The 24,733-nt window shown below is 34.5% G+C and overlaps 1 protein-coding gene across 1 annotated transcript in view; it reads left to right on the forward strand.

Moving 5' to 3' along the window:
- The first annotated feature begins 7,223 nt into the window (after window positions 1–7,223).
- Window positions 7,224–24,733, forward strand: part of LOC145283966 (multidrug resistance-associated protein 1-like) — a 145,987-nt gene continuing 128,477 nt past the window's right edge. The window contains exon 1 of the mRNA XM_080133064.1: window positions 7,224–7,380. Within this exon, the coding sequence (XP_079989190.1) occupies window positions 7,333–7,380 (48 nt within the window). The 5' untranslated portion in view covers window positions 7,224–7,332. The remainder of the gene's footprint in view (window positions 7,381–24,733) is intronic.

Here is a 24,733-nt window from a genome sequence, read left to right on the forward strand (position 1 = left end):
TACCCCGTCTATTTGTATAAAATTCAAAGTAAAACTCTTAAAATTTTTGGCCATGTCAAATGATCAACCACTGGTTTGTCAAAGTTCTGCTTTGAGGGTATGTTAGAAGGCAGAAGAGGCAGAGGAAAGCTAAGGAGAAGATGAAGAGAAAATGCTTTTGATTGAACATCTCTCAAAAGTTGGGCGTCCATTAACCAACTTGCCCTGGATCGGAAGGAATGGCGAAAAATAAGTCCTGTGGGTTTGCAATCCGCACCAAGTGGAAGCAGTGATTCATGATGATTCTGCAGTGTTTAGAGTCATTTTCACAACGTTTCGGTTGATGTAACCTCCGACCTTGTTCAGATGTATCTTGTCATCGGGAATGTTTTTGTCGAACTCGGAAATTTGGATGGAATTTCGAATGGAACCGTTTATTTACTTCATGGGGGTAACATGCTCTCGTTCTGTCAGCCATCAGTGCATAGAGGTCCTAAGTAATGTGCAATTGTATTTTTTTCCTGAAGGTTGAAGGTTCAATTCTCAGTGTGGGTGACCAAAAAATACAATAGTGAATCACTTAGAACCAGTTATGCTACGCCCGTGAAGTAAATAAAGGGTCCTGTTCAAAATATCGTCCAAATTCCCGAGTTCGACAAGATACACCCGAAGAAAGTCGGAGGTTACATCAACCGAAACATCGTGAAAATCACACTCAAGATGAAAACAGTAGTCCAATGAATCCAAATAATATGAATAACCAATCCTCATCTAAAAAAAAATTCAGAAATACGATTTGAAATTTGACTGAAAAAAAAGTTTAGATTCTGAAACAAGCACTTTATACAATCCAGTGTTACAGATGGCAAAATTATATATCAGTGTCTGAAAAAGAAATTTCTATTTTAATAGTGGAATAATTACATGATTACGATCTATTTTCTTTTGAATTTGCATATTTTTACTCGCAGAGCGATTGCTGCATGGCTCGGTCAAAACATTTTTTGTGCGGGATAGCACTTTCACCAAAACTTTTCAATCCATTCAATGCGGCCGCAGCCGAGATTGAACTCACTACACGAGTTTGTAGTGTAATTCAAATCTTATCAGTAGCTGAATACTTGATGCTTCGCCAGGGCTATCAAGAGTATTTTTTATCGTGACGGCATCACTAGATGGGATGCCTACCATGGCTTAAGAGAGGCCCATCTACCCTTGAGAGAAGGATAGACCGCGCCAGAGTCTCAACCTGGTATTTTACCTCGCGGTACATACAACGCCTCACCTTCCCAAATGGTCAATCTGGTACTAACTAGGATCAAGATTGCTAATTTTGGTGATCATGCGAGATTGCTAATTTCATGCGAGAACCGGTGTGTTAACTTTTCACTGCGATTTATAAACAGTCAAGCAGTGAGCGTTGTGTTAATAAAACGTCATCTCACCAAGACTTAGTGAGAGACAAGATAAAAGTCCGTTTGAGATGTCAATGCGACAAGGCGTTATATTTCTCTCTTCATTTCTAGCAGTGACTTTGCTACATGAGTTGAAACTCAATTCCACGTATTTGTAGGGCGTTCCAAAAGTAATGCCTCCTGATTTTTTTATTCCACCTGAATCGATCAGATGGGATCGCATTGTTATGATCACTTAACTTATGAATCAATGAGCTGAAAGTTACATCTCTCTGTTGCAGATATTGACGGTGTGAGACTCTAAGGAGCCAAGATCGCTGAGAAAATGGTTGGATCACTCTACTGCTCCAGCAGGTATCTCACTGCCAATGCAGTCCTCTATCTGTATAAGAGTTAGTTATGCCCTAAAATTAAGTACTGTTGCCACATCTGTAAAATGTGTAAAAAGCAGAGATGTGTCATTAGATTCCTCTATGCAGAAGAAATTGAACTGATCAACATTCACCGGCGCCTGTTGAACGTTTACGAAGCTAATGTAGTTGATGTTAACACAGTTAGGGGATGGGTTTTGTCGGTTTTTGAGTGGCGATCGATGTGAGGGACAAAGTGTGCTTTGGACATTTGCAACTGAAGCATCAAAAGAAGCAGACGACAAAAAATGCATTGAGAATGGTGGTGGCTATGTAGAAAAATAAATAAATAAAGGTAGCGTGGTTTAATGGCATTACTCCCATCTTTGTAGCTCTTCAACTTTCTGAGTCAAAAAATAAGAGGTACGACCCTCATACATTGGCAGACTCAAGCTATAATTTTGCATTGCGGTTTCATGACTCTTTTCGGACCATGTTTTATGTTTCTTTTTGTTTTTTTTTTACTCACGTTCACCATTAACCATGGCTAGGAAAGATTAAGAAGATGTTGGTTTACATTACATTTAAACTTCTGCATATCAGTAAAGCCAGGGAAGCAGGTAGTAGGAATGGAATTCCAAAGTCTAGCTGCTTGAGAGAAGAGACTGATGAAACTGTTGAATTGTAGAGAAGTTGTTGGATTTACATTGTAGAAAAGCCAAAATTTGGCGACCCTCCCGTTCATATCAAACAAGGCCTGGAGGATGGTTACCGATGCAACAACCCTACAACACACTGTCTGCTAAACTTCAACCTCTATCGCATCACCACAATTTTGAATCTCTGTGCTTGTTTTCTTTTGTTTGTTTTTTTTACTTCGGAGTCACCACTTATCAAGGCCTGAAGGCCACTCAAGGATAAGGGTTAATGAATGTAAGATGGTAGTGTAGTAATTGTTAATGGTGTAAATTGGGGAGAATTTAATTATTATGTTTACATTGGATTTGAAGGTTACTATGTTGTATTTAACTGAGAAGCAGTCCAGCGGAACAGTATTCCGCAGGCAGGCATTTCTGGGAAAGTAGCTTTGTTCTTTTGTTCATGAAATCTGTGTTTAGATTTAGGTACTGATACAGAGTTGGGGAAATCGTTTATAATAGTTGTAGCTAGTTTGTTGTGGGGCCGAATGCCGGTGGCAATCAACCCTACAACTAAAATACGACACAGGCAAGAAAAAGACGAAAAATGACAATGGCAAAGAAGAAATAACCGTCGTGAATGAATATAAATCCGTCCAGGTTTATTTTACAAAAAGAAACTAAATGGAAGTCAGAGTTGGTTGGAGTCTAGCTGGTATTCAAACTGAAACAGCTAGAAGGTTGTTGCTAATGGCTACGGGAAAAATACGACTTGAAATGTTCGGCTGCTGGAAATTGAGGGAATTGGTGGCAAGTGGCTGCTGCTGTACCCATGTCGGTGTGGGCATGACTGCTGCTGCTGCTGCATTGGGTTGGGTTGCTCGGCAGTCTAGCCACGACTGACTGCTTGTTGAAAAAAAACACTGTATTTATACTCATCCGGTGGACATAGTTGTAGACAAAGCAGCTTTTCAGCGTTTTTGTTTTTGAGTTGTGTTTGTTTTTTGTGTTTTAACGTACTGTTGGGAGTTATCTGTTTGAGGTTTATATTCATATGTCATATCAAATTGAAGCTGAGAAAGTCGTGAATATTATTCCAGTTGGAATTGTACTATTACAGTGTTCCACGGGATAATTATTCATGTCGATGTACTTGTCAAAAGGTCGTCGGCTATGATGTATGTGATGTTCATATTTTTTAATGCGATTTTTGTTTTGATGAGTGGTTTCTTTTGGTTGAAACTGTGACAAGCTGTTTTTTCATGAAAGTTTGGCGAGGGGGAACCATAGATTGGAATTCAGTCAAGCACTTGCTATGAAAATAACGATAGAGCAGAGATAGGTTTGCAACATCTCTTCTGTGGGAAAGAGGTTGCAGGGAAGAGAAAAGTGCATTACCTACTAGATTTCGAAGCCAGTTTTGAACTCTATCAAGGCTGGAATAGAGTGTGTCGGCAGCTCCTGCCCATATGTGGCAACAGTACTTCATTTTAGGGCATACCTGGCTCTTATACAGATAGAGGACTGCATTGGCAGTGAGATACCTGCTGGAGCAGTAGAGTGATCCAACCATTTTCTCAGCGATCTTGGCAACAGATTTGATGTATGTCTTCCAGATTTAGGCACAGATAGAGAGTGGAAGGGAAATCGTTTATAGTGGTTGTAATTAGTCAAGTATTTTTTTTTTTTGAAGTTTGGCAAGGGGGAACCATAGATTGGAGTTCAGATGAGCACTTTTTTTTTCTTACCAAGGTAGTCACCACTTATCAAGGCCCGGAAGCCACTCGGGGACAAGGGTTATTGCGTGTACAGTAATCAATGGAATAGTATCATAGTAATCGTTAGTATTGGAGATTTTATAAAGTGTCTTACTTAAGGGGGCGGTTCATCAGGAATTTGTTTATGTTGGACTTGAAGACATCCAGGTTGTAGTCAGGTGGGAAACAGGCAAACAGAACAGAGTTCCACAGGCGTGCACTTACCATGAAAATAGCAATAGAGCAGAGACAGGCTGGCAACGTTTCTTCTAAGAGAAAGAAGTTGCAGGGAAGAAAAAAAGGGGGCATCAACTGCTAGGTTTCGAAGCTGGTTTTGAATTCTATCAAGGCTGGATAGGGCGTGCTGAGTAGCTCTTGCTTAGATGTGGCAGCAGTACTTCATTTTAGAGTGTACCTGGTTCTCGTACAGATAGAGGATTGCACCGGCAGTAAGATACTTGTTTTTTAAGTACTGCCAAGGAATGTGCTCCGACGAACTAAGTGAACTTGTAACTTTAAAAAAAAAACAATGTATTAATATGTACAAAAAAATTTTTTCTTTTTAATTCAATTTTCACCTCAAACAAGGCACAGTGCCACTTTGAAGTAGGGGGCTACTATCGGGGACATAATTTGCAGGGGCATTATGGAGGGAGATGAGTAGAAATATGTTTGTTGACATTACACTTGAACTTATGCATATCAGTACAGTTGGGAAAGCAGAATCCCGGAAGGGAGTTCCAAAAACTTGCAGTTCTGGGGAAGAAACTATTGGAGTAAAAGACTTCCTTACACCTAGGGATCTCTACTGTAAAGGGGTGGGACTTAGTTGCTTGTCGGGTTTGTCGAGGGTACAAGTGTTTGCAGTTCGTCAGAACATTCACCATTAAAGTATTTGTAGGGATGCAATATTTCGTAAATGGGAAGCCTAGATGACAGTTCAGAACCTATCAGGTTGGCGACTCTCTTTTGAACCCTGTCCAGGAGTGAAAGACAAGCAGTAGATGCACCAGCCTAAATGTGACAACAGTACTCCATACATGGGCGAATAGTGGCCTTATAGAGGTACAGGACAGGATACTTTCAGGTTTAAGTAGTTTTCTAGCATGGTAGAGAGCCCACCTTCTTTGCAGTGTTAAAACTAGTTAAACAAACAACAAGACAAGATCAAATTGTAGTATTGTTTCTTCAGATGCTGCACTTCAATTTCTTGTTCTCTGTCAGTGGAAGAGAAATCCTTCACGACTGAGACAATTTTTATTTTTGTTCCTTTTCTCCACGTTAAAAAACGACCCTGGTGTCTAACTCTGTCCCGTGGGGAGGCATTGTAAATAGGAACAACAAAAAAATTACAAATGTATAAATGCCGCGTGATTCGAATAAAAGAAAGGCGGAGACTAAAAGAGGGTGTAAGCAAATGATAAACCTCGTGCAATGGATTAACAGCATTATTTTAAAAAAAACAACAAAAAAATAAAATAAAAACAGTACAGATCATAGGGTAAACACAACCAATAACAATGCCAGTCTAGCCTTAGGGGGAGGGATAGGTCTTTTTCATCCTTAAATATGCACTTCATACATTAAAAAAAAAAAAAAAAATGACCTCCATTTTAGTTTGAAAAATAATGGATATCTAATGGATATATGAATATTAGCGCGTTAAGTTTATAATGAAGAGGGGTTACGCAATATCTAACCGCACATCTGACCCGACAAAATAAACAAACAAGCAAAGATGAAATAACAAAATAAACAAACAAACAAAAAAAATTAAATAAAATAAAATTAAAAATAATAATGCAAGTGTAATCATAGGGGTAGGGAGAGTGGTAGGTTTCGAAATTTTATTTTTTATTTTTAAGAAGCCCCCTTTTTAGTCACAAGAAACAATGGATATGCAATGCAATGCACTGTAAGGGTGCTTGCACATTGTTCAATCCAAACCGCAGAGCGCCGAATATATTATGTATTGACCTTTTCTCTTCAATTTGTGAGTAAATAATTATGTACTCATCGGGTTACTAAATTAAGTATTTACTTTTTAATAGACACTTAAAAATTGGGATGGGGGGGGGTCGTGAATTTAAAAAAAAAACGTTTGTCTAAAATATTATATTCGATTTATTGGAAAGAACATAAAATTTCACATTTACCCTGAAAATATCGTAAAAATAGAATCAATAGAAAAATTTTGATAGATTTTTAAAATTTAAAAATTGAAAAATATTGAGTTCGGAAAATTCATTACTGTTTTAAAAAAAAAAGTATTTCTATTACTTTTAAAACAACTGTAATAGTTTATTTTGGAAGTATAATCCATAAAGAAAATAAATAACCCACTTTTAACAGAGAAATTCCGAGATTTTTATATTGTATTCGCAGTTTCGTGTTAGGGGTGTCAAAAATTCCTACAAAAATTCTGATACTGCTAGCAGAGCGGCGCAGGCAGCGGACAAGTGAAAGGAGATAAATGCTTTTGTTATTTCAGGATTATCCTTCTTCTAAACTCGGCTAAGGATTTTATCCTCGGTCCCTAAGATCCACAGAGATTAGCATTCCTGTAATGACCCGGTCCCTGTTGATTTTGCGGTGGGAGTTTAGTTCTGTGCAGTTCTAGGAGGTCCACCATCCCAGGCTTTACCTTTTCTCTTTGAGGAGGGGTTAGTTTCGCATGAGGCGCCTTTCCTGGAGAATGCCGACAGGGCTGACGACGCATTTTTTGCAGGTCAAAGTGCCCCTCCTGGGGGTGGGGCTGCTGACCTCTCAATCCCACTTTGCGACCTTGGTGTCTAAGTTCTTGCGTTGGGAGAGAACTAAACATGCCCTCCCTCCTCCTAGACTAATTGCACAACGAAGGCTTGAGAGTCCAGTCTACCCTAACTCTTTAATCCACAGTTGGAGAGGGAAGGGGGAGTGTTGTATCGATTATTGAAAGTGGCGAAATGAATCGCGCAAGTAACCACTCCACGTTTATAGCTAACAGGTTGGAGAAATAAAAGAGACCGCGGGTTAAAATAAAAAAATAAAAAAAGAAAGAAAGAAAAAAAAAGAAAGAAAGAAAAAAAAAAGAAAGAAAGAGAAAAAAGAAGGAAATCCCCCGACATCACGTGGGCCGTCGTCATTGCAGTTCTTAACGCGATTTAAATACCGCTTCCACGCTCACTGTTTTTTTGCTCACTTTTACTCGAACATGGGAGATAGAGGGGTGTTATCTGACATTTGTACAGATTCGTTCTGGGTAAGTCGCATATCATATTTGATATTAGCATTCAAGGAAAGTAAAAGAGAAGAAATTAATTCAATGAACCAAATTATATATATGTGTGTGTGTTATTGTTTACAAATGAAATCGTTTATTTTAGGAATTTTGAGATGAGGACGAATAATTTGAATTATCGTTCTCATCTGAGTTGGTGTATTCGCAACATTTCGACTAATTTACCCCCCTCTCCTACACACGTCTTCGGACACATCTTTCCCAACTTCGGAATCATCTAGTCAAGTTCAGGAATCTTTTTGTCGAACTCTGAGAACCTGGACTGAATTTTGAATAGGAATTATGGAAGGTCGGAGGTTATATCGGTCGAAACGTTATGAATTCAACAACGAAATTGAGAACAGTAGTCCGAATAATCCAAATCTCTTAAAACCTTCAGTACTTAAGTATTTTTTACCCTTGCGAGCCTGGAATTTAAAAAAAATGTTTGTGCATAAAGGTAGCTTCTTCTTTCCCCCCCCCCCTCTATTATGTATGCACTGGTGGTGCAGTACTGCAGTGGTGCAGTGGTACTGGTACACTACCACTGGTACAGTGCAGTAGGGGGAAAAAAAAACTACCTTTTTATTTTGCAGAATGTATATATTGTTGGACTTGTACACGGCCGGACTCGCTCTAATTAATAAGTCGCCATTTATCGAAAAAAAAAAAAAAACCCAAACAAACAAAAAAAAAAAAACGTGACCGTCGCAATTCGTAATGTTGAAATGCATTTTTTAAATTCTTTGCGTGATTTAAAATTTAAAAAAAAAAAAACTTCGTGTAGACTGTTGATTCGGTTCTTATTTAAAATACAACCTAATTAAAACAAAACTAGAGAAAAATATTTATGTACGTTCCCGTTACGGAGCTGAAATGTCATATTCCAAAAATCACGTAAATTGATCAAGTACTTTTATTTTTATAAAGAAAATGGTGCTAGTGCACTTACTGATCCGCACTAAAATCGTATTTCCAATTTTAATTAAAGTTGGATGTTTTTGTATTCAATTGTAAGGTTAAAGTATAGAATAGTTACAAAACACCTTTCCCCATGTTAATAATGGCTTTTTTAATAACGTTATTTCAGCACGGATCAATAAGTGCACTATTACCAAGAAAATCATTGGTTAAACGATTTAAAGAGGTTAATGTGGAATCTGTAGCAATAAGGCTGATCTCGCAAGTTTGAATTATTGTGGACTTACCTGCTTTTTTTTTTTTTTTTTTTTTTTTTTTAAGACGGCACGGCCCAGGTGAGGTGGACTTGTACGAGAGTGCCCACCCGCTAAAACTTCGTGTTTTACCCCTTTCTTAGGAGGGCACTGTCTCGTTATAATGTTCTATTGTTCTACATTGCTCCCTGACTTACTGTCCATTTTTACCGATGTGTCCCGTAATTTATATATAGTCCTTAAAAGTCATTAATTTTTCTTCAATTTTTTTCTAATAAATTTAAGTCTGTAATCTTTCATAATCGTCGGAAAAAAAAAATCTTTAAAATCATTTTCGTACAGGTCCGTCCGCCCGGCCCCTCATAAAATTTGCTTTTATTAGTTAAAATTTTTAACTTAAAAATAAAACTACTTGATCAATTTGCGTGATTTCTGGAATATGACATCTCAGTTCCGTGATAGGTACGTGTATTATAAAGATTCTGTTTTTTAAATCGGGTTGAATTCTGAATAGGAACCAAAGAAACAACTGCAGAAATTCGAAATGTTAATTTTTTTTTTTTTTTCAATGGCTTAAATTTTCGGTAAATTTTTACGATCTGCCCCAGCATAGTATAAAATCCTCAACCACCCCATATTAAGAACGGCTTTCGGAATAAACACCCCTTCCAACCTCGGAAGTCGTTCTTAACCTGGAGGTTGGGGGGGATGTTTGTTCCGAAAGCCGTTCTTAATATGGGTGGTTGGGGGGTGTTTATACTACGTTGGGAAAAGTCGTAAAAAATACCAAATTTTCTTTGCGTGATTTAAAAAAAAAAAAAAAAAAAAAAAAAAAAAAAAAAAAAAATTATTTGGTTTCCATCTTAACATTTTTCTTTAAAATGACGACCTGTATAGGTTTTCGGGTATGTGAAAACCTAATATCGCATTTAAATTTTCCGGATATTAAATGTAATCCCTTATGTTAAAAGTGGTGGTCATTGTTGCCCAAAATATGCGCGTACAACAATGGGCACCCGGCACCACTTAACATAAGGACTTACGTTGCTTAATATCCGGGAAACTATTTGGTGCTAATGCAGAGTGATCCGCGCTATTTTTTAAATCGTATTTCCACGTTTGATTAAAGTTTTATATTTATTCAATTGTAAGGTTAATGTACAGAATAGGTACAAAACACCCTCCCCTCCCCATGTTAAGAATGGCTTTTTAAATAACGTTATTTCAGCACGGATCACTCTCTGCATGAGTACTATTTATTTGCGGAAAATTTAAATGGGGGTATTCGTTTTCAGCATACTCGAAAACCTCTCCCAGTCATCATTCTAAAGGAAACTTAAGGTGGAAACCAAAAAGTTACAAAAAAGAAAAACTGACCTTGAGTAGTCAATTACTAAACTTCAATTTAACAATAGATTTTTACTTATTTTTAACTGTTTATATTTAAACAGAAATCAATTATTTATACCTAGTGAAACTTGGAAACTTTACTTCGCCATAGCGATCTTCCCTTTTTAGAAAGGAAACTAAAAAAATATAGAAATAACTTCACGAAATTAATTTCACGTAATTTTCGGGTTTATATAATATATATATAAAGTACCTAGTGTAGTATAAACACCCCTAACTCCCCATGTTAAGAACGGCTCTCGAGGTTGGGAGTGTTTATTCTGAAAGCCATTCTTAGCATGGGGAGGTTGGAGGTGTTATACTACAGTGGGTTAGGTCGTAAAAAATACCTAATTTTAAAGTTTAAATTTTAATAACTGTTCCGTGTTCATTTATTTTACCTAAAATTATTTGGGCATGTTTTACAATAAACAGACCGAAAATACTCATAAATGTAACCAAAGGCATGCTAAGTTACTCTTCTACCTACTTGGATAATTTTGTGTGTTTTAACTTATTTTTAAGCATTTAAGTTTGAAACACGAGTAGTGTACTGTTGAGCGCCCAAGTTAAAACGTAAACAAATAAGGTGACATGAGGGTCACCTTTGGAGTCTAGAGAATAATCACTCAAAACTCGAAAATAAGAAAAAAACAAATACTGGTAGAAATCCACTCAGCAAACGTCAGTAACATTCATTACGTAGAATTCTTCCAGTATTTGTATATATTAGTGTGGTTTTTGGTGTTTAGTCAAATTAATCGGTATTTTATAGGAGCTCCTTGACATAAACTGAAGATGCCGAACTCTTATATTTTGGATACTTGTTCAGGACCTCTGTTTTTTTATGAAAAAACAAACCTGGGTAAATTTTTACTTATTTCCCTCCCCTTAACATTTTCCTTTAATATGACGACATATTGGTTTTCGGGTATGTTGAAAGCGAATATCGCATTTAAATTTTCTGCAACTAAGTTTTTCGGATATTCAACGCTAAAATGTTTACTTGCTTGCGCGTACAACAGTGGCCACCACTTTTAACATAAGGAATTACATGGCTTAATATCCGGAAAACTACTTATTTGCAGAAAATTTAAATGTGATATTCGTTTTCAGCATACCCGAAAGCCGTCAAAAGTTTTAATTTAAAAGGAAAACGTTCAGGTGGAAACGAAGTAAAAAAAAAAAAATAAATAAAAAAAAATAAAAAAATAAAAATAATAATCTGTATGATGTACGTACCCGTGACTTAAAATATCATGCACCAAAAATCATGTAGATTAAGTAGTTTTTTGGGTACTTGTACAGTTTAATAAAGACATTAAAAAATGAAAATATTGAAAAAGTTATATTGTACGTAATCGTTATGGAATAAAGTTTTCATACAAAAAAAAAAATCACTTAATTTGATCAAGTTTTTTTCTTAGAAGAAAATCAAATTTTAATGAGGGATCGTTTCGTCATTTGCCTATTGCCGAGGACCGGGGGGGGGGTGATTAACAAAGGACAAAATGAAAAAGGGATTAATATTTTCTAGGTATTTTTTCTGCCCATGTTTCAAAATAATCGCGTCAAATTTTGACTAACTTTAAGCAGTGATTGGAGTTATCTCCCCTCTCATTCGCGAAAGACAAGATGGTTGCGACACAATCGATCTCATAAGTTTGATTTTCCTCTGTAAAAAAAGTGATTTTTTTGTATCAAAACTTTATTCCATAACGAGTACGTACAATATAATTTTTTTCCCAAAATTTATTTTTTAATGTCTTGATTAAACTGTACAACTTACCGTTTTTATATATAAAGATTACCATTTTTAAACAAATTTGAGTTTTTCCAATGCCTCCCCATGTTAAGAATGGCTTTCTAAAATCAAGATTTAGTTATTTCTCTTGTTCCTTCAGACTGTTTTTGAGGCGGTATCGCAAGATCGTCGCTTGTGGTTTAGCCATAAAAATGTTTCATTTCTTTATCTACTATATCCACTTCTATCTACTATATAATAAAATGATTGCAGAAATTTCCCTTTGAACCAAATCATCATAGGTTGCAATAAGATACCACATACAAATTTATTATGTCTAAACTATTATCCACCATCTTGTGTAACTTTAGGACACCATTTTAGACTCATTTATTCATTATAAAATCCTATATTCCTTCACGACTGAGACAATTTTTATTTTTGTACCTTTTCTCCACGTTAAAAAACGACCCTGGTGTCTAACTCTGCCCCGTGGGGAGGCATAGTAAATAGGTACATCCTAGGAAAAACATCACGACCTGCAACATCCTTAGAGGAAGTAATTACTACTTTTCTCTCTAAATCTAAAATCCTCATACCGCAACCAGTGTACACCGGGAATTAATATACGCATTCTCCTGCAGCAGATATCTCCCTGATTTCTACTTTCGCTTTTTTGCTCACATGGCCCTATTCCGAATTCGTAGAAGCGTGCCGATATTCAGTGGATTTTTTTTTTTTACCGTAATGATCATTAACAATGATTTTAAGTTTTACCAATTACAAACTGATATAAATTTTTGCCCACTAAAAATAATCAAATTAAAACAAATTTCGGGTTTGTATTACTGTACACATAGATTCGAAAAAGTTGTCAAAAAACAAATATATAACAAATAAATGTTATCAAAGGCAAGATAAGTTACTTTTCTGCCAAACTGGATATATTTTTTGTTTTTATTCAATGTAACATTTATTCAGCTCGAAAAACATACAATGTTTACAGATGTATTCGAAAATTCAAGATGGCGTCTCACACCCTCTTTAACACCGTAAGTATGGAAAAAGGTGTTATAAATAAAAAAACTATACAAAATACTATTAAAAACCCGCCGAATATATGTCAACTTATGTCACGGTTACATATATTGAGCGAGTTTTTAACAGTATTTTATCCGGTTTTTTATTTATAACATCTTTTCCCACACTTACCGTGTTAAAGAGAGAATAAGACGCCATTTTGAATGTTCCAATACATCGGTAAACACTGTATGTTTTTCGAACTGAATAAACATGTTACATTGAATAAAAACACGAAAATTATATCCAGTTTGGTAGAAAAGTAACTTATCTTGCCTTTGATAACATTTATTTGTTATATATTTGTTTTTTGACAACTTTTTCGAAGTAATACAGTAATACAAACCCCAAATTTCTTATTTCGAATTAATCAAATAAAAATTCCATTATCTTTTACTTAATTACTAAATTATAAATTATTCTAACAAATTATCTAATTTAATAAAGATTTCGTAAAAACTAATTTACCAAGTTCAAAAGAAAAGGGAGGTAATTTTCCGTTTCGATTTAAACAAGATGGCCGAAATTTTTTACCTGCTAACACGATTAGTTTTCGAAATTCAGGTAATTTCGACTGCATAATTTCGAAGCTACCATTGTAATTAGAATCGACAAAAAAAAATTTAGTAGAAACCATTGTTTTTATCTTAGAACACGATTTATTTACTACAAAATTTCATTCCAATAGTGTAGACGCTAAAAATTGTTAATGATCGTTTTGGTAGAAAAAAAAACAAAAAAACGCATACTTATTGTCGGCTTGCTGCTACGAATTTGGATTAGGGGCACGTGAGCGAGAAAAGCGAAAGTAAATATCTAGGGAGACATTTGCTACAGCAGATCCCTAAAGCCTGAAATTAGTTACTACCTTTAAATTTTTGGAGGGAAGGATGGGGTGGGGGGCTAATTCGACTAAATGAAAATAACTAACCAGTAAACACATAACTTAGTTTTAAAAAAATTAGTTATGCAGGTCGATATTAAATAAAATTTTAATGTTTAGTATGTTAGGGTGAAACTTCATACTTGATATGGCGTCCCACTGGTGTGGCATCAGAATTTTGACATTGGGCTTACTTCGGCCGGTAAATATTTGTTTTCTATTTTTTCTAGTGTAAAAAAAAAAAAAAATTTAAGTGAATTTGAATCATAACAAACAGTATTTAATATATATACGCTTTGGGTCCTCTAGCAGTTCAGATAAACCAAAATGAGAAAAATACAGGGACATATTTGGGGCTTCGCCGCTTGTAAGAATGTAATTTGATTGGCTTTTGAAATTAATTGTTGTAAAAGAATTCAAAAACTGAAATTATTTTTAAAAGAATATCATTATTATATAATTAATTATAAAAATATAATGGTAAATGTGTAGTTTAGCGGCGTAAATTATTTCACTGAACTTAAAACTATTTCAAATAAAACCAGGAAAAAAATTATTTTTTAATCATTTTTATTAGACTACGACATTTGAGGCCGCCGTATTGCTTCTAAAATTTAGCCTTTTAAGGTTTGACAGATACGCCTTTTTAAGGCCAAATTTGGCCTTTTTTTACGCTCTTTATGGAACCATGTTTTTGGCCGCTATATTTTTTCTAATGAAAGAGCGTAAAAAAGGCTAAATTTGGCCTTAAAAAGGCTAACCGGTCAAAACAGAAAGGCTGAATTTTAAAAGCAACACGGCGGCCTTTTAGTCTAATGAAAATAAAAATGAATTTTTTTTTCTGATTTTATTTCAGCCTTTGGGTCTAATGTTTTATATAAAATAGTTTTTTATAATTTTTTGTCTATCAAATAATTTAGGCCGCTAAACTACATTTACCAATATAATTATTTAAAAAATTTTTAGAAGTTAATCATTTAAGTACAGCAATTTGATTAGCTATTGAAAGTTAAACATTTTACTTTATTTTAAAATTAGAAAACTTCAGTAAGATCTCATAAAAACATTAATAAGCAAAATATCGAAAATGCAACATGCAAAAGGCGGCCTAGAACAAATTGTTGATCGTGTATTAACGCCGCAAGAATTACATAAAATGTTCCTCGTATGTTATGCATTCGAGAACAATAACATTTTTAATTGTTTATTTGTTTCTTTATTTAATAAAAATCATTAGTACTTGTGCATTTTTGTGACCGTGCTGAAATGTTATTTTGAAAGCCATTTTTAACATGGTGAGGGCAGGGTGTTTTGTAACTATTCTGTGCTTCCACCTAATAAAAAAACGTGAGACTTGAATTTAACCGGAAAAAAATTAAAAACTAGTGCGGTATCAAGAATGCATAAGCCCCAAATCATTTAATAAAATATTTCTGTATTTAATCATTTAATAAAAAATATTCCGTTTTCTAATATTGTTCCACTTTCATTATATTTCAATATTGTTTAATTTAATTTTAAAAATTATTTTTAAATTACGTCAATTTCAATATTTTTTTTTAATTTTTAAAATTAAAAAAAAAAAATTACGTCAATTTCAATAGCCAATCAAATTGCATTCTTACAAACGGTGTAACCCCAAATGTGTTCCAGTATTTTTCTCATTTTGGTTTACCTGAACTGCAAGAGAGTGCAAAAATTGTACCTTATAATACTTAGTCCAATATTGTTGAAGAAATGGCATATATATATATATATATATATATATATATATATATGACTAACCTGGGTGCCCAGCATTCCCCGAGTGTTTGGAGATGTGTGCTGATCAAAAAGAAAAGTGGTAGTAGGCAGGCAGACTCCAACCTGTACCGCAAAGGAGGAAAAGAACGTGCAAAAAGAAAAAGAAACTGGCGTCTTTGCTGTTGCGCCCATCGCCAAATGGGAAGTGATATAGGTTTTAAGTCTAGTCAATCGAAAAGAGGGGATTACTTTCTAAAATATCGGCCCTCTCTCTGTAAAAAAAGTGCCCAGTTGAGGGTGAAGGAATTAATGTTTTTATCCAATTTTTCGATATTTGTTGACCGAAAGGTAGAGCTTCAAAATGATACGGATCTTGTGAAAATCTGTCGCCTTTGTCAAAAGTCTTAGGCTGGCAGGCAGGATGTTTGTTCATTCATATTACATTTTAATTTCTGCATGTTGGTACATTCTTAAAAACTGGGAGCAGGGAGGGCATTCCAAAGGCTAGCAGTATGAGAAAAAAACTATTAGAGTAGAAAACTTAAGGTATCTACAGTAAAGGGTAAGAATTTTGATGTGATTGTTGGGTCAGTTGGGGAGATTTATATTGAGGGGGGGAAAGTGCAGCAAATTCGTCAAACCACATTTCATTAAAGTACTTGTAAAACAAGCGCAGGGATGCAACATTGCAGTGATGGGACAGAGGCTGAACTTTGGCAGATAGTGTGGGATCCATTACCAACTCTGTGCCTAAATCTAAACGCACATTCCATGAACAAAGCTTTTCCAGAACTGCCGGCTCATGAAACTGTTCCGCTGTTCTGCTTCCTGGTTGAATACATGGTAGCCTTCAAGTCCAATGTAAACAAATTCTTGTTGAGCTGTCCCCATAAATAATCAAATTCTACTCAATTTACACCATTAACGACTACTACACTACCACCTTATATTCATTAACCCTTACCCTCGAGTGGCCTTCACGCCTTGATAAGTGGTGACTTCCAATTAAAAAAAAAAAAAAAAAAAATAGATTACAGGTTTTTTTATGGAGCCTAAGAGGACGAGGTAAGTGGATGGTACACCAGTGCATATGTGACAATACTCCATGCATGGGCAAATGATAACTGTAGAAATATAGAATACTGGTAGGTGTGAAAAATTTTCTAGCATGGTAGAGGGAGCCTACCTTTTTCTGCAGCAGCCTTAGCAATGTCTTCTATGTATTTGTTCCAATTCATGTTATGAATGTGAGGCCAAAGAGTTTAAATTAGACTCTATGGTAGGGTGCTATTAGCCATAGCTATTGCCTGTTAAGTTTTGTCTTAGTGACATTAAATGCTACCATCCATTTTGTTTTCTGACTACAGACTGATGGTAATATTCTAAAGATTCGGCCATTGCTTTGGATATCCATTTCTTTTGTATTTTGGGAATATTGTGGTGTTATCAGCAAATATACCCATCTCGGACACAATTTCATTAGGAAGATCATGTATGAAGACAAGATAAGCATGCATGGTCCCCTGTGAGTGCACAGTGAACGCGGCATAAAAAGAAATGATAAAGTTCAGCACCCCCTCCCCCATTTAGCTCCAAAAGTCCCCAAGGCCTTAACATTTAAGTTCAGCACTATGAAAAACTGCTACATAAACATAGACAGAAAATTTTGGACAAATATTGTAAAATATACTTAGTGTTTTTATTAGCCCTAAAAGAGCCCCTTGGGCACACCTGAGTTATCACGAAGTATAGACAAACAAAATTCTATAGAAATCGGTTAGTTAAAACTTTTCAGAAAGTGTTATAAAAATTCAAGACATCAATTTTTTAATAAACGTGTCAATTTTAACCATTTTAACCCGAAAGGCACCCCTAGTGGGGCAACCAGAGTTTTCCTAGAAAATCCATTCGGTTACTTTAAAAAAAAAAATTTGTTTTTACTCATATCATGCTTAATGTTTGTGCAAAATTTCAAAAAATTCCGAGGCATAGATATTGATAAGAGTGCAGACAGACGGACAAATGAACAGACAAGGGTAAATTTACAGGTCCACCCTTCTTTTGTCGGGAGACCAATAACAAAGCTCTATATATAACAAGCACAAGGGGAAAACAAATGAACACATATTCAAGGCAATGGCAGAAACCCTGGAAGACTTCCAGTCTGTAGAAAAATGGTCAAAAATGGTTGATAACGTTCAAAATGAAGAAATGAAATAAGCAAATTTTATTCGTGGTTTTGGATTTGTAAATATGAAGGAAAGCATCTTTGTATTCATGTATCAAACAAATTTTACTTTCAAGTCAAATTCTCACGCTTCCGAATGCATGCGTTTATCTTTGTTTTTATAAAAATAAGCATTCCAGACATTTCAAATCTACGAAGACATACCTATATATCTTTTTCGTTATTTTTGGGCTAATTAGATTGAGAATTATTAATCTTAAAGAAATATTCAGTGTTTTTGCAGTTTTACATTTCAGATATGATTACAAAGTTAAATTAAATTTATATAGTATCTTCCTTTTTTATTAAATTGTTAGGTGAAAATGAAGAATAGTTAAAAAGCCTCCCTCCTGTTTTGTTTTTTTTTTTTGTTTTTTTTTTTTTTACATAGGCGTCACCACATTATCAAGGCCCAGAGGCCACTCAAGGATAAGGGTTAAAGAGTGTACAGTAGAAATTGGTCAATATAGTAATCATTAGTAATGAAAATTTGGTAAATTTGATAACTTATATGGAACGGCTCATCAAGAACTTATTTACTTTAGACTTGAACACAACCATATTGTAGTCAGCCGGAAAGCAGGAAAACGGAACACAATTCCACAGGCGTGCAGTTCTAAGAAAGAAGCTTTGTTCATGGAATCTACGTTTAGGTTTAGGCACAGATAAAGAGTGGGGGAAATTATTGATAGTGTTTACAGCTAGACGAGTGTTTCTTGTGAAAGTACATTGCACAAGTACCAAAAACTCTAACGTTCCGAATGCGTTTTTTTTTTTTTTTTTTTTTTTTTTTTTTTTTTTTTTTTTTTTACCTATCGATTAAGCAAGTATTAATACAAAAACTGAACATTTTTTCCGAATGTGTGCGTTTTTATTACTTTCAATTTTTCTGGTAGAGCTTTCTTACAATCTTACTTTCAAATCAAATTCTCACGCTTCCGAATGCATGCGTTTATCTTTATTTTTATAAAAATAAGCATTCCAGACATTTCAAATCTACGAAGACATACCTATATATCTTTTTCGTTCTTCTTGGACTGATTATGACAACACAAAATATAGGTTTATTTCTAAAAAGTTTATACCTAATCAGATAAAACGTCTTATGTACTTCATATTTCACATCCATGAAAATACATGCACTCAGTTACCTTGACTCTTTGCTTACAGTAGAATAATTTCTGATGGTTTTATGCTGGTAAAATAATTTAGTGAGTATCTCTAAAAAGTTAGAATGGCTAAAAAATTATTTAATGAAGTTATATCCAAAACTAATCCCCTACTTTAAATGAAATAATTTTTTCTTACTGCTAAGTTTTTCAAGGTGTTCACCTGAAAAAGGAAAAAAAAAAAAAAAATAGAATCTAATTTTTGAGGTTGTTAATCTACAAATTTGTCATTATCATTAGTAGTATTACTACTTTAATTTTTTTTTTTTTCAAGAAAACATTAACTAGTACGACATCTATTAACAGTAGCAATAACCTATAAAATCTTTATAATTTTTTTTTTTGGGGGGGGGTCGTTTATTTATTTATTTTTTTTAAATGATTACATACGGTTTTACGCTGGTAAAATAATTTAGTGAGTATCTCTAAAAAGTTAGAATGGTTAAAAAAATGATTTAAGTTATATCCAAAACTAATTCCCCACTTTAAATGAAATAATTTTTTCTTACTGCCAATTTTTTCAAGGTGTTCACCTGTAATCACCTGAAAAAGGAAAAAAAAAATAGAATCTAATTTTTGAGGTTGTTAATCTACAAATTTGTCATTATCATTAGTAGTAGTAGTATTTTAATTTTTTTTTTTTTTCAAGAAAACAAATTAACTACTACATCTATTAACAGTAGCAATATCCTATAAAATCTTTGTAATTAGTATAAAGATATGGACCTTATTTGAAAAAGGGAAGGCACAGAAGTTAACCCCCCCTCCTCCTCCTCCTCCTAATGTCCTCATGTTAAGTGTTTTTTAAAATATCATTCAGAAAATTATTCTTGAAGTGAGCAGTTCCTATGTCTTTTACATACTAATCGTTGACACATCTTTTTACAAACTGCTATCCTTATCTTCATAGTTTTTGTTTCACCACGTTTCAACCAACTATTCCTCTGGCCTTCTTCAGGTGGTTAATCGTGACAGGATAGGAATGCCAAGTCTCTTAACTGTAGCTTTAATAATTACTGTCTTCCATAATTGACTCGCCACGTTTTGGCCAACTAATCCTCTGGCCTGCTTTGGGTAAAATTGAAACCGCTATCGTCAGACAACGCTCACCTGAAATTGTAGAGACTCAATGTCTCTATCCATTGCACTAGGTGTATCAGAATTTTTGTAGGAATTTTTGACATCCCTAACACGAAACTGCGAATAAAATATAAAAAAACTCGTAATTTCTCTTTTAAAAGTGGGTTGTTTATTTTCTTTATGGATTATACTTCCAAAATAAACTGAAGTTGTATAAAAAGTAATAGAAATATTTTTTATTTTTTAAAAAACAATGAAATCAATTGAATTTTAGGAGTTCAGTATTTTTCAATTTTTAAACTTTAAAAATCTTAATTTTTCTATTGATTCTATTTTTATATTTTCAATGTGAAATTTTATGCTCTTTCCAATAAACCGAATATAATATTTTAAACAAACGTTTTTTAAATTCACGCTGCCCCCTATTTTGAAATGTCTATTAAAATGTAAATTTATGTGCCAAAGTTTTATATATCACAAATTGAAGATAAAAGATCAATAAAGAATATATTCTAATTTAAAACCCAAAAAAAGTTTAGGAAATTTACCTGTAAAGTCCGAAGTTTAAAACCTTTTTTTTCTTTTTAAAAACCATTGTTTGTATTTTTTTTTTTTTTTTTTTTTTATGAAACCTTGGTCCTTACTCCTTTAATTGAAAAAAGAAAATTAGGGTTTGAATTACATTTTTCGAGGAGTTATAAGCTTGGAAAGACAGGGTCGAATTATTCAATATTTTTCACAAAGTTTCTGACAATATTACCACTGCGTCCATTAAGAATATTTTTCTAAATATCATTATTTAGAAACTTATTCTTAAAGTGGGAAGTGAATTTTGTTAACTATTCTTTTCCTACATCTTTTGCGTACTAATCGTCAAGTTTTAGATTGTTTGTGGAAAAAAAAACAAATAAATATGACTAAATTTTTAGTTTGTCTTTTACAATCAGTTTTAAGGAAAACCATTTAAATAAAAACTATTTAGAAAGATCTACTTGATATATATGTCCCCCCCCATCCCCAAGTGTATTTTTTATGTTCGCAAAAAAAATATATGCAGACATTAGTTACATGACCTCCCACAACATCAAAGCCAGTTTGATTGCTGCCATCCACCGGTGCTTATGGAAAAGGCATGCTCCCAGTTCCGGACCCAAATCAAGGCAGTGATTTAAGCTGAAGGCAGCTGTCGCTTTACGAGGGAAGAGAGCACAAAAAAAAAATCACAAGTGATGACACTGTCCTAAACAAATTCGTCCACGCAATCCTAAACAATACAGCCGGATCAACACGCCATGCCACAAACAATATCGTTGAATCGACATGCACGTTCCTGAGCAACACTGTCCATCGACATGACACGCCACCGAACAATATTGCCAAATCAACACGCCACCGAACAATATTGCCAAATCAACACGCCACCGAACAATATTGCCAAATCAACACGCCACCGAACAATATTGCCAAATCAACACGCCACCGAACAATATTGCCAAATCAACACGCCACCGAACAATATTGCCAAATCAACACGCCACCGAACAATATTGCCAAATCAACACGCCACCGAACAATATTGCCAAATCAACACGCCACCGAACAATATTGTTGAATTGATACGCCACGTTCCCGAACAAATTGAAATGCGGTAATGCAAGACACGTTATCAGAGCAACGTTTTTCAACTGTCCCCCCCCCCAATAACTTTAAGCTCTGTTCATGGAATTTGTTTTGATTTAGGCACAGATAAAGAATGGGGAAAATTATTGACAGTAGTTTCAGCTAGATGAGTGTTTTTCATGAAAGATTGGTAAGGGGGGACCAGAGATTGGAGCTCAAACGAGCACTTGCTATGGGAATAACTATAAAACAGACAGGCTCGCAACGTCTCTTCTATGGGAAAGAGGTTGCAACCAGTTTTCCCCGGAACTTTTTTTACTCTTATCATGTTTAATGTTTGTGCAAAATTTTAAAAATTCCAAGGCATACTTACTGAGAAACGTGCGGACAGACGAACAGACAAGGATGAAATTACAGGTCCATCCCTCCTTTCGTCGGAGGACCAATAAATATAAGTTTAATATATTTTCCATATTATATTCATATGCATTACTTGTTGAATTTATTTTTTGGAAATTGCAGAAAAATAGTTTGGCAATGACAAATGTAATAGAGCTAGCCGCGAATGTGTTAATGTATTTGTTAAAAAATTCTATTCGGAAAACGTTGCTTGATCTCTGGTATAGAACGGTCTCCAATAATGAACCAACAAATCGGCAATGGAAAAGATAATCTAATCTCTTGTTTCCTCCTTCATATAACATCTCCGTTCTTAATAGCTGATAACCGACAAGCAACAAAGTGTAGTATCTGTTCTTCAGATCTACACTTCAATTTCTTGTTCTGTCAGTGGAGGAGAAATCCTTCACGACTGAGACAATTATTTTTGTTCCTTTTTTCTCCACGTTAAAAAACGACCCTGGTGTCTAACTCTGTCCCGTGGGGAGGCATTGTAAATAGGAACAAAGTCTAGAGCAAATTAAGCAAATGATTACATGATAAAATGTTTAAATTATGAAAATCCAATAAAGAACACGAGCAGATAAAATTTGGCATTACATTTTTTTTTTTTTTTTTTTAGACGTGCTTCAGCCAATGATCTTGATCCCCCCTCCCCCAACAAAGGAGGAATTGGACCTAGTAATTCACTCCTATCCGTCCATTCGTTTATTCCCACTTTTCTCAATAACCATGCCTTGGATTTTTTTTTTTTTTTTTTAAATCTTGCACAAACATTAGTCATGGTTAAAGTAAATTTTTCCTTCTTGGAGGGGGACCCCACATGTTCAGCTTTTTGTTAGGTCTTTCAAGCTTTGAGAAATATTTCATCAGTATATGTTCAGTTCGAATGGACGATTTTTATGAATATCCATATTTTTATTTTATTTTATATTTTTTTTTAATAGATATATATGACAGTTATTGTGTAGGGAAATGTACACACAAACAGACACACACACACTTTCACTTTTATAGATATATAAATTTATTTTTTTAGCATCATCCTTCTCCCATGACCATTTCGACATTGTTAATCGCAATATATACATGCAAATTTGTTTTGTCTTTTATTTACAAACTATTTCATTATGGACTTTGCTTAGTCACAACAAAATTATAGCTTAACAACTAAAAAATGTTCATTTGCCGACCTATTTCTTTTCCTTTCTTTATAAAATTAATGGTTTCTGAACTAGCCTCAGGCCATTTTATACTTTTTTTTTTTTTTTCGTTTTTGTCAACTTCTTGTGTATAGCTTCAGAACTGCAAAAAAAAAAAAAAAAAAAAAAAAATTTATAATTCCCAGAGCTTTCAATTTGTCATTCTATTTCTGCCAAGTATTGTCCATCGTGCCTCCAAGTACATTGTTAAATAGCGTGTGCATTTATTGCTCTCTATAAATTAATAGTTTTGTCTATTTTCTTGTCGACTAACCTCTTACTACTACTCTCTGGTCATGTGATTGAACAACTCTCAAATTTTAATGTTGCATTATGGTTATAGTATTTGTAATAATTTATAAGGAACAATGTTTTTGTCCCACCCCACTTAACCTCATTATTTCAATACGTGTCCTATGCAATTTTTCTTTGCTTGAGCAGGTTTACAAACGGATGCCAAGTTCAAATGCCATCTTATTTAGAACTAGCATGGCTACTCGGCGTTGCCCTGGTGAAGAGAGGTGGTATACTAAGGTTATTGAGCAACTAACCGCCAGAAAAGTTTCAATCAAAATAGCAGTGAGTACCTGTGCAAGCGCAAAAAAAAAAATAGCCGCAGTAGCCAGGCTTTGAACCTGTAATGCAAAAGGAGAAAAGGAGGTGAAAAACGTACATTAAATCTGTTGCCAAAGCTGCTGGTAAAATGGTGGGATCCTTCTATTGATGCTGATGCAATTCTCTATCTATATAAGAGCCAAGTTCGTCCAAGGATGGAGTACTGTTGCCACATCTGGGCAGGAGCTGCTAGAAAGGACTTATCCTGTCTTGATAGTTCAAAGTAGACTTTTTTGAATATCAAATCGAACCCTCTAATCTACAGATTAAAAAAAAAATTAAAATTCTGAAGATTTTGAGTTCAACAAGCAAAGCAAGTCGTAGGTTACATCATCCAAAACGTCACGAAAATAACACTCAAGATGAGAACAGTAGTTTGAATAATGCGCATTAGGTTTATTTTTGGTCAATAAAATATAATTCTATTTAATTTCTTTTAAAATATGCTGTAGCAAGTTAAACTATTTACTATAAGCGGATCAATGCCCTGTGCCAAAGTGATTCGGCTGCACTGACCAATCGGTTGGCAAGGAGCATTGATTTGAGCTGTCCCCTTAAGAACTATTTTTACCCCTCTGGGATCTCAGCTGCGATCGACAGAGAGACGCCAGCATGCAACCTGTATGGACCTCTCTCACTCACTCCTCCCACTGCTACTTGTTGACAACTGCAATCTGATGGCAGACGACACCTAAAAACATCTTACACTTTCTTTCTTTCTCTCCAGTCTGAGATACAATCTCCCTTTTCGAAATAAACCCTTTGTTTTGTTAAAAGCAATGTTTGGCCTTGTGTCTATTTAAGTAATTATTCTCCTAAAATACTTTACCCTGCTTGAGTATTTTTCAGAAGGAAACCATCGTTGTTTTCAGCAAAGGTAAATTAAAATAGTCACCATCTTTGCTATCAGCAGCAAATAAAATGCTAATAATTCTTAGGTTTCTTACTAAGAAATAACGGTAAATATTATTTTTATTGGAATGAAGTAATTTGTATATTTCTTTGCGGA

This window comes from Euprymna scolopes, chromosome 8 (assembly GCF_053919585.1).
Source record: "Euprymna scolopes isolate OS-2025 chromosome 8, ASM5391958v1, whole genome shotgun sequence".
In the NCBI taxonomy this organism is placed as follows: domain Eukaryota; kingdom Metazoa; phylum Mollusca; class Cephalopoda; order Sepiida; family Sepiolidae; genus Euprymna; species Euprymna scolopes.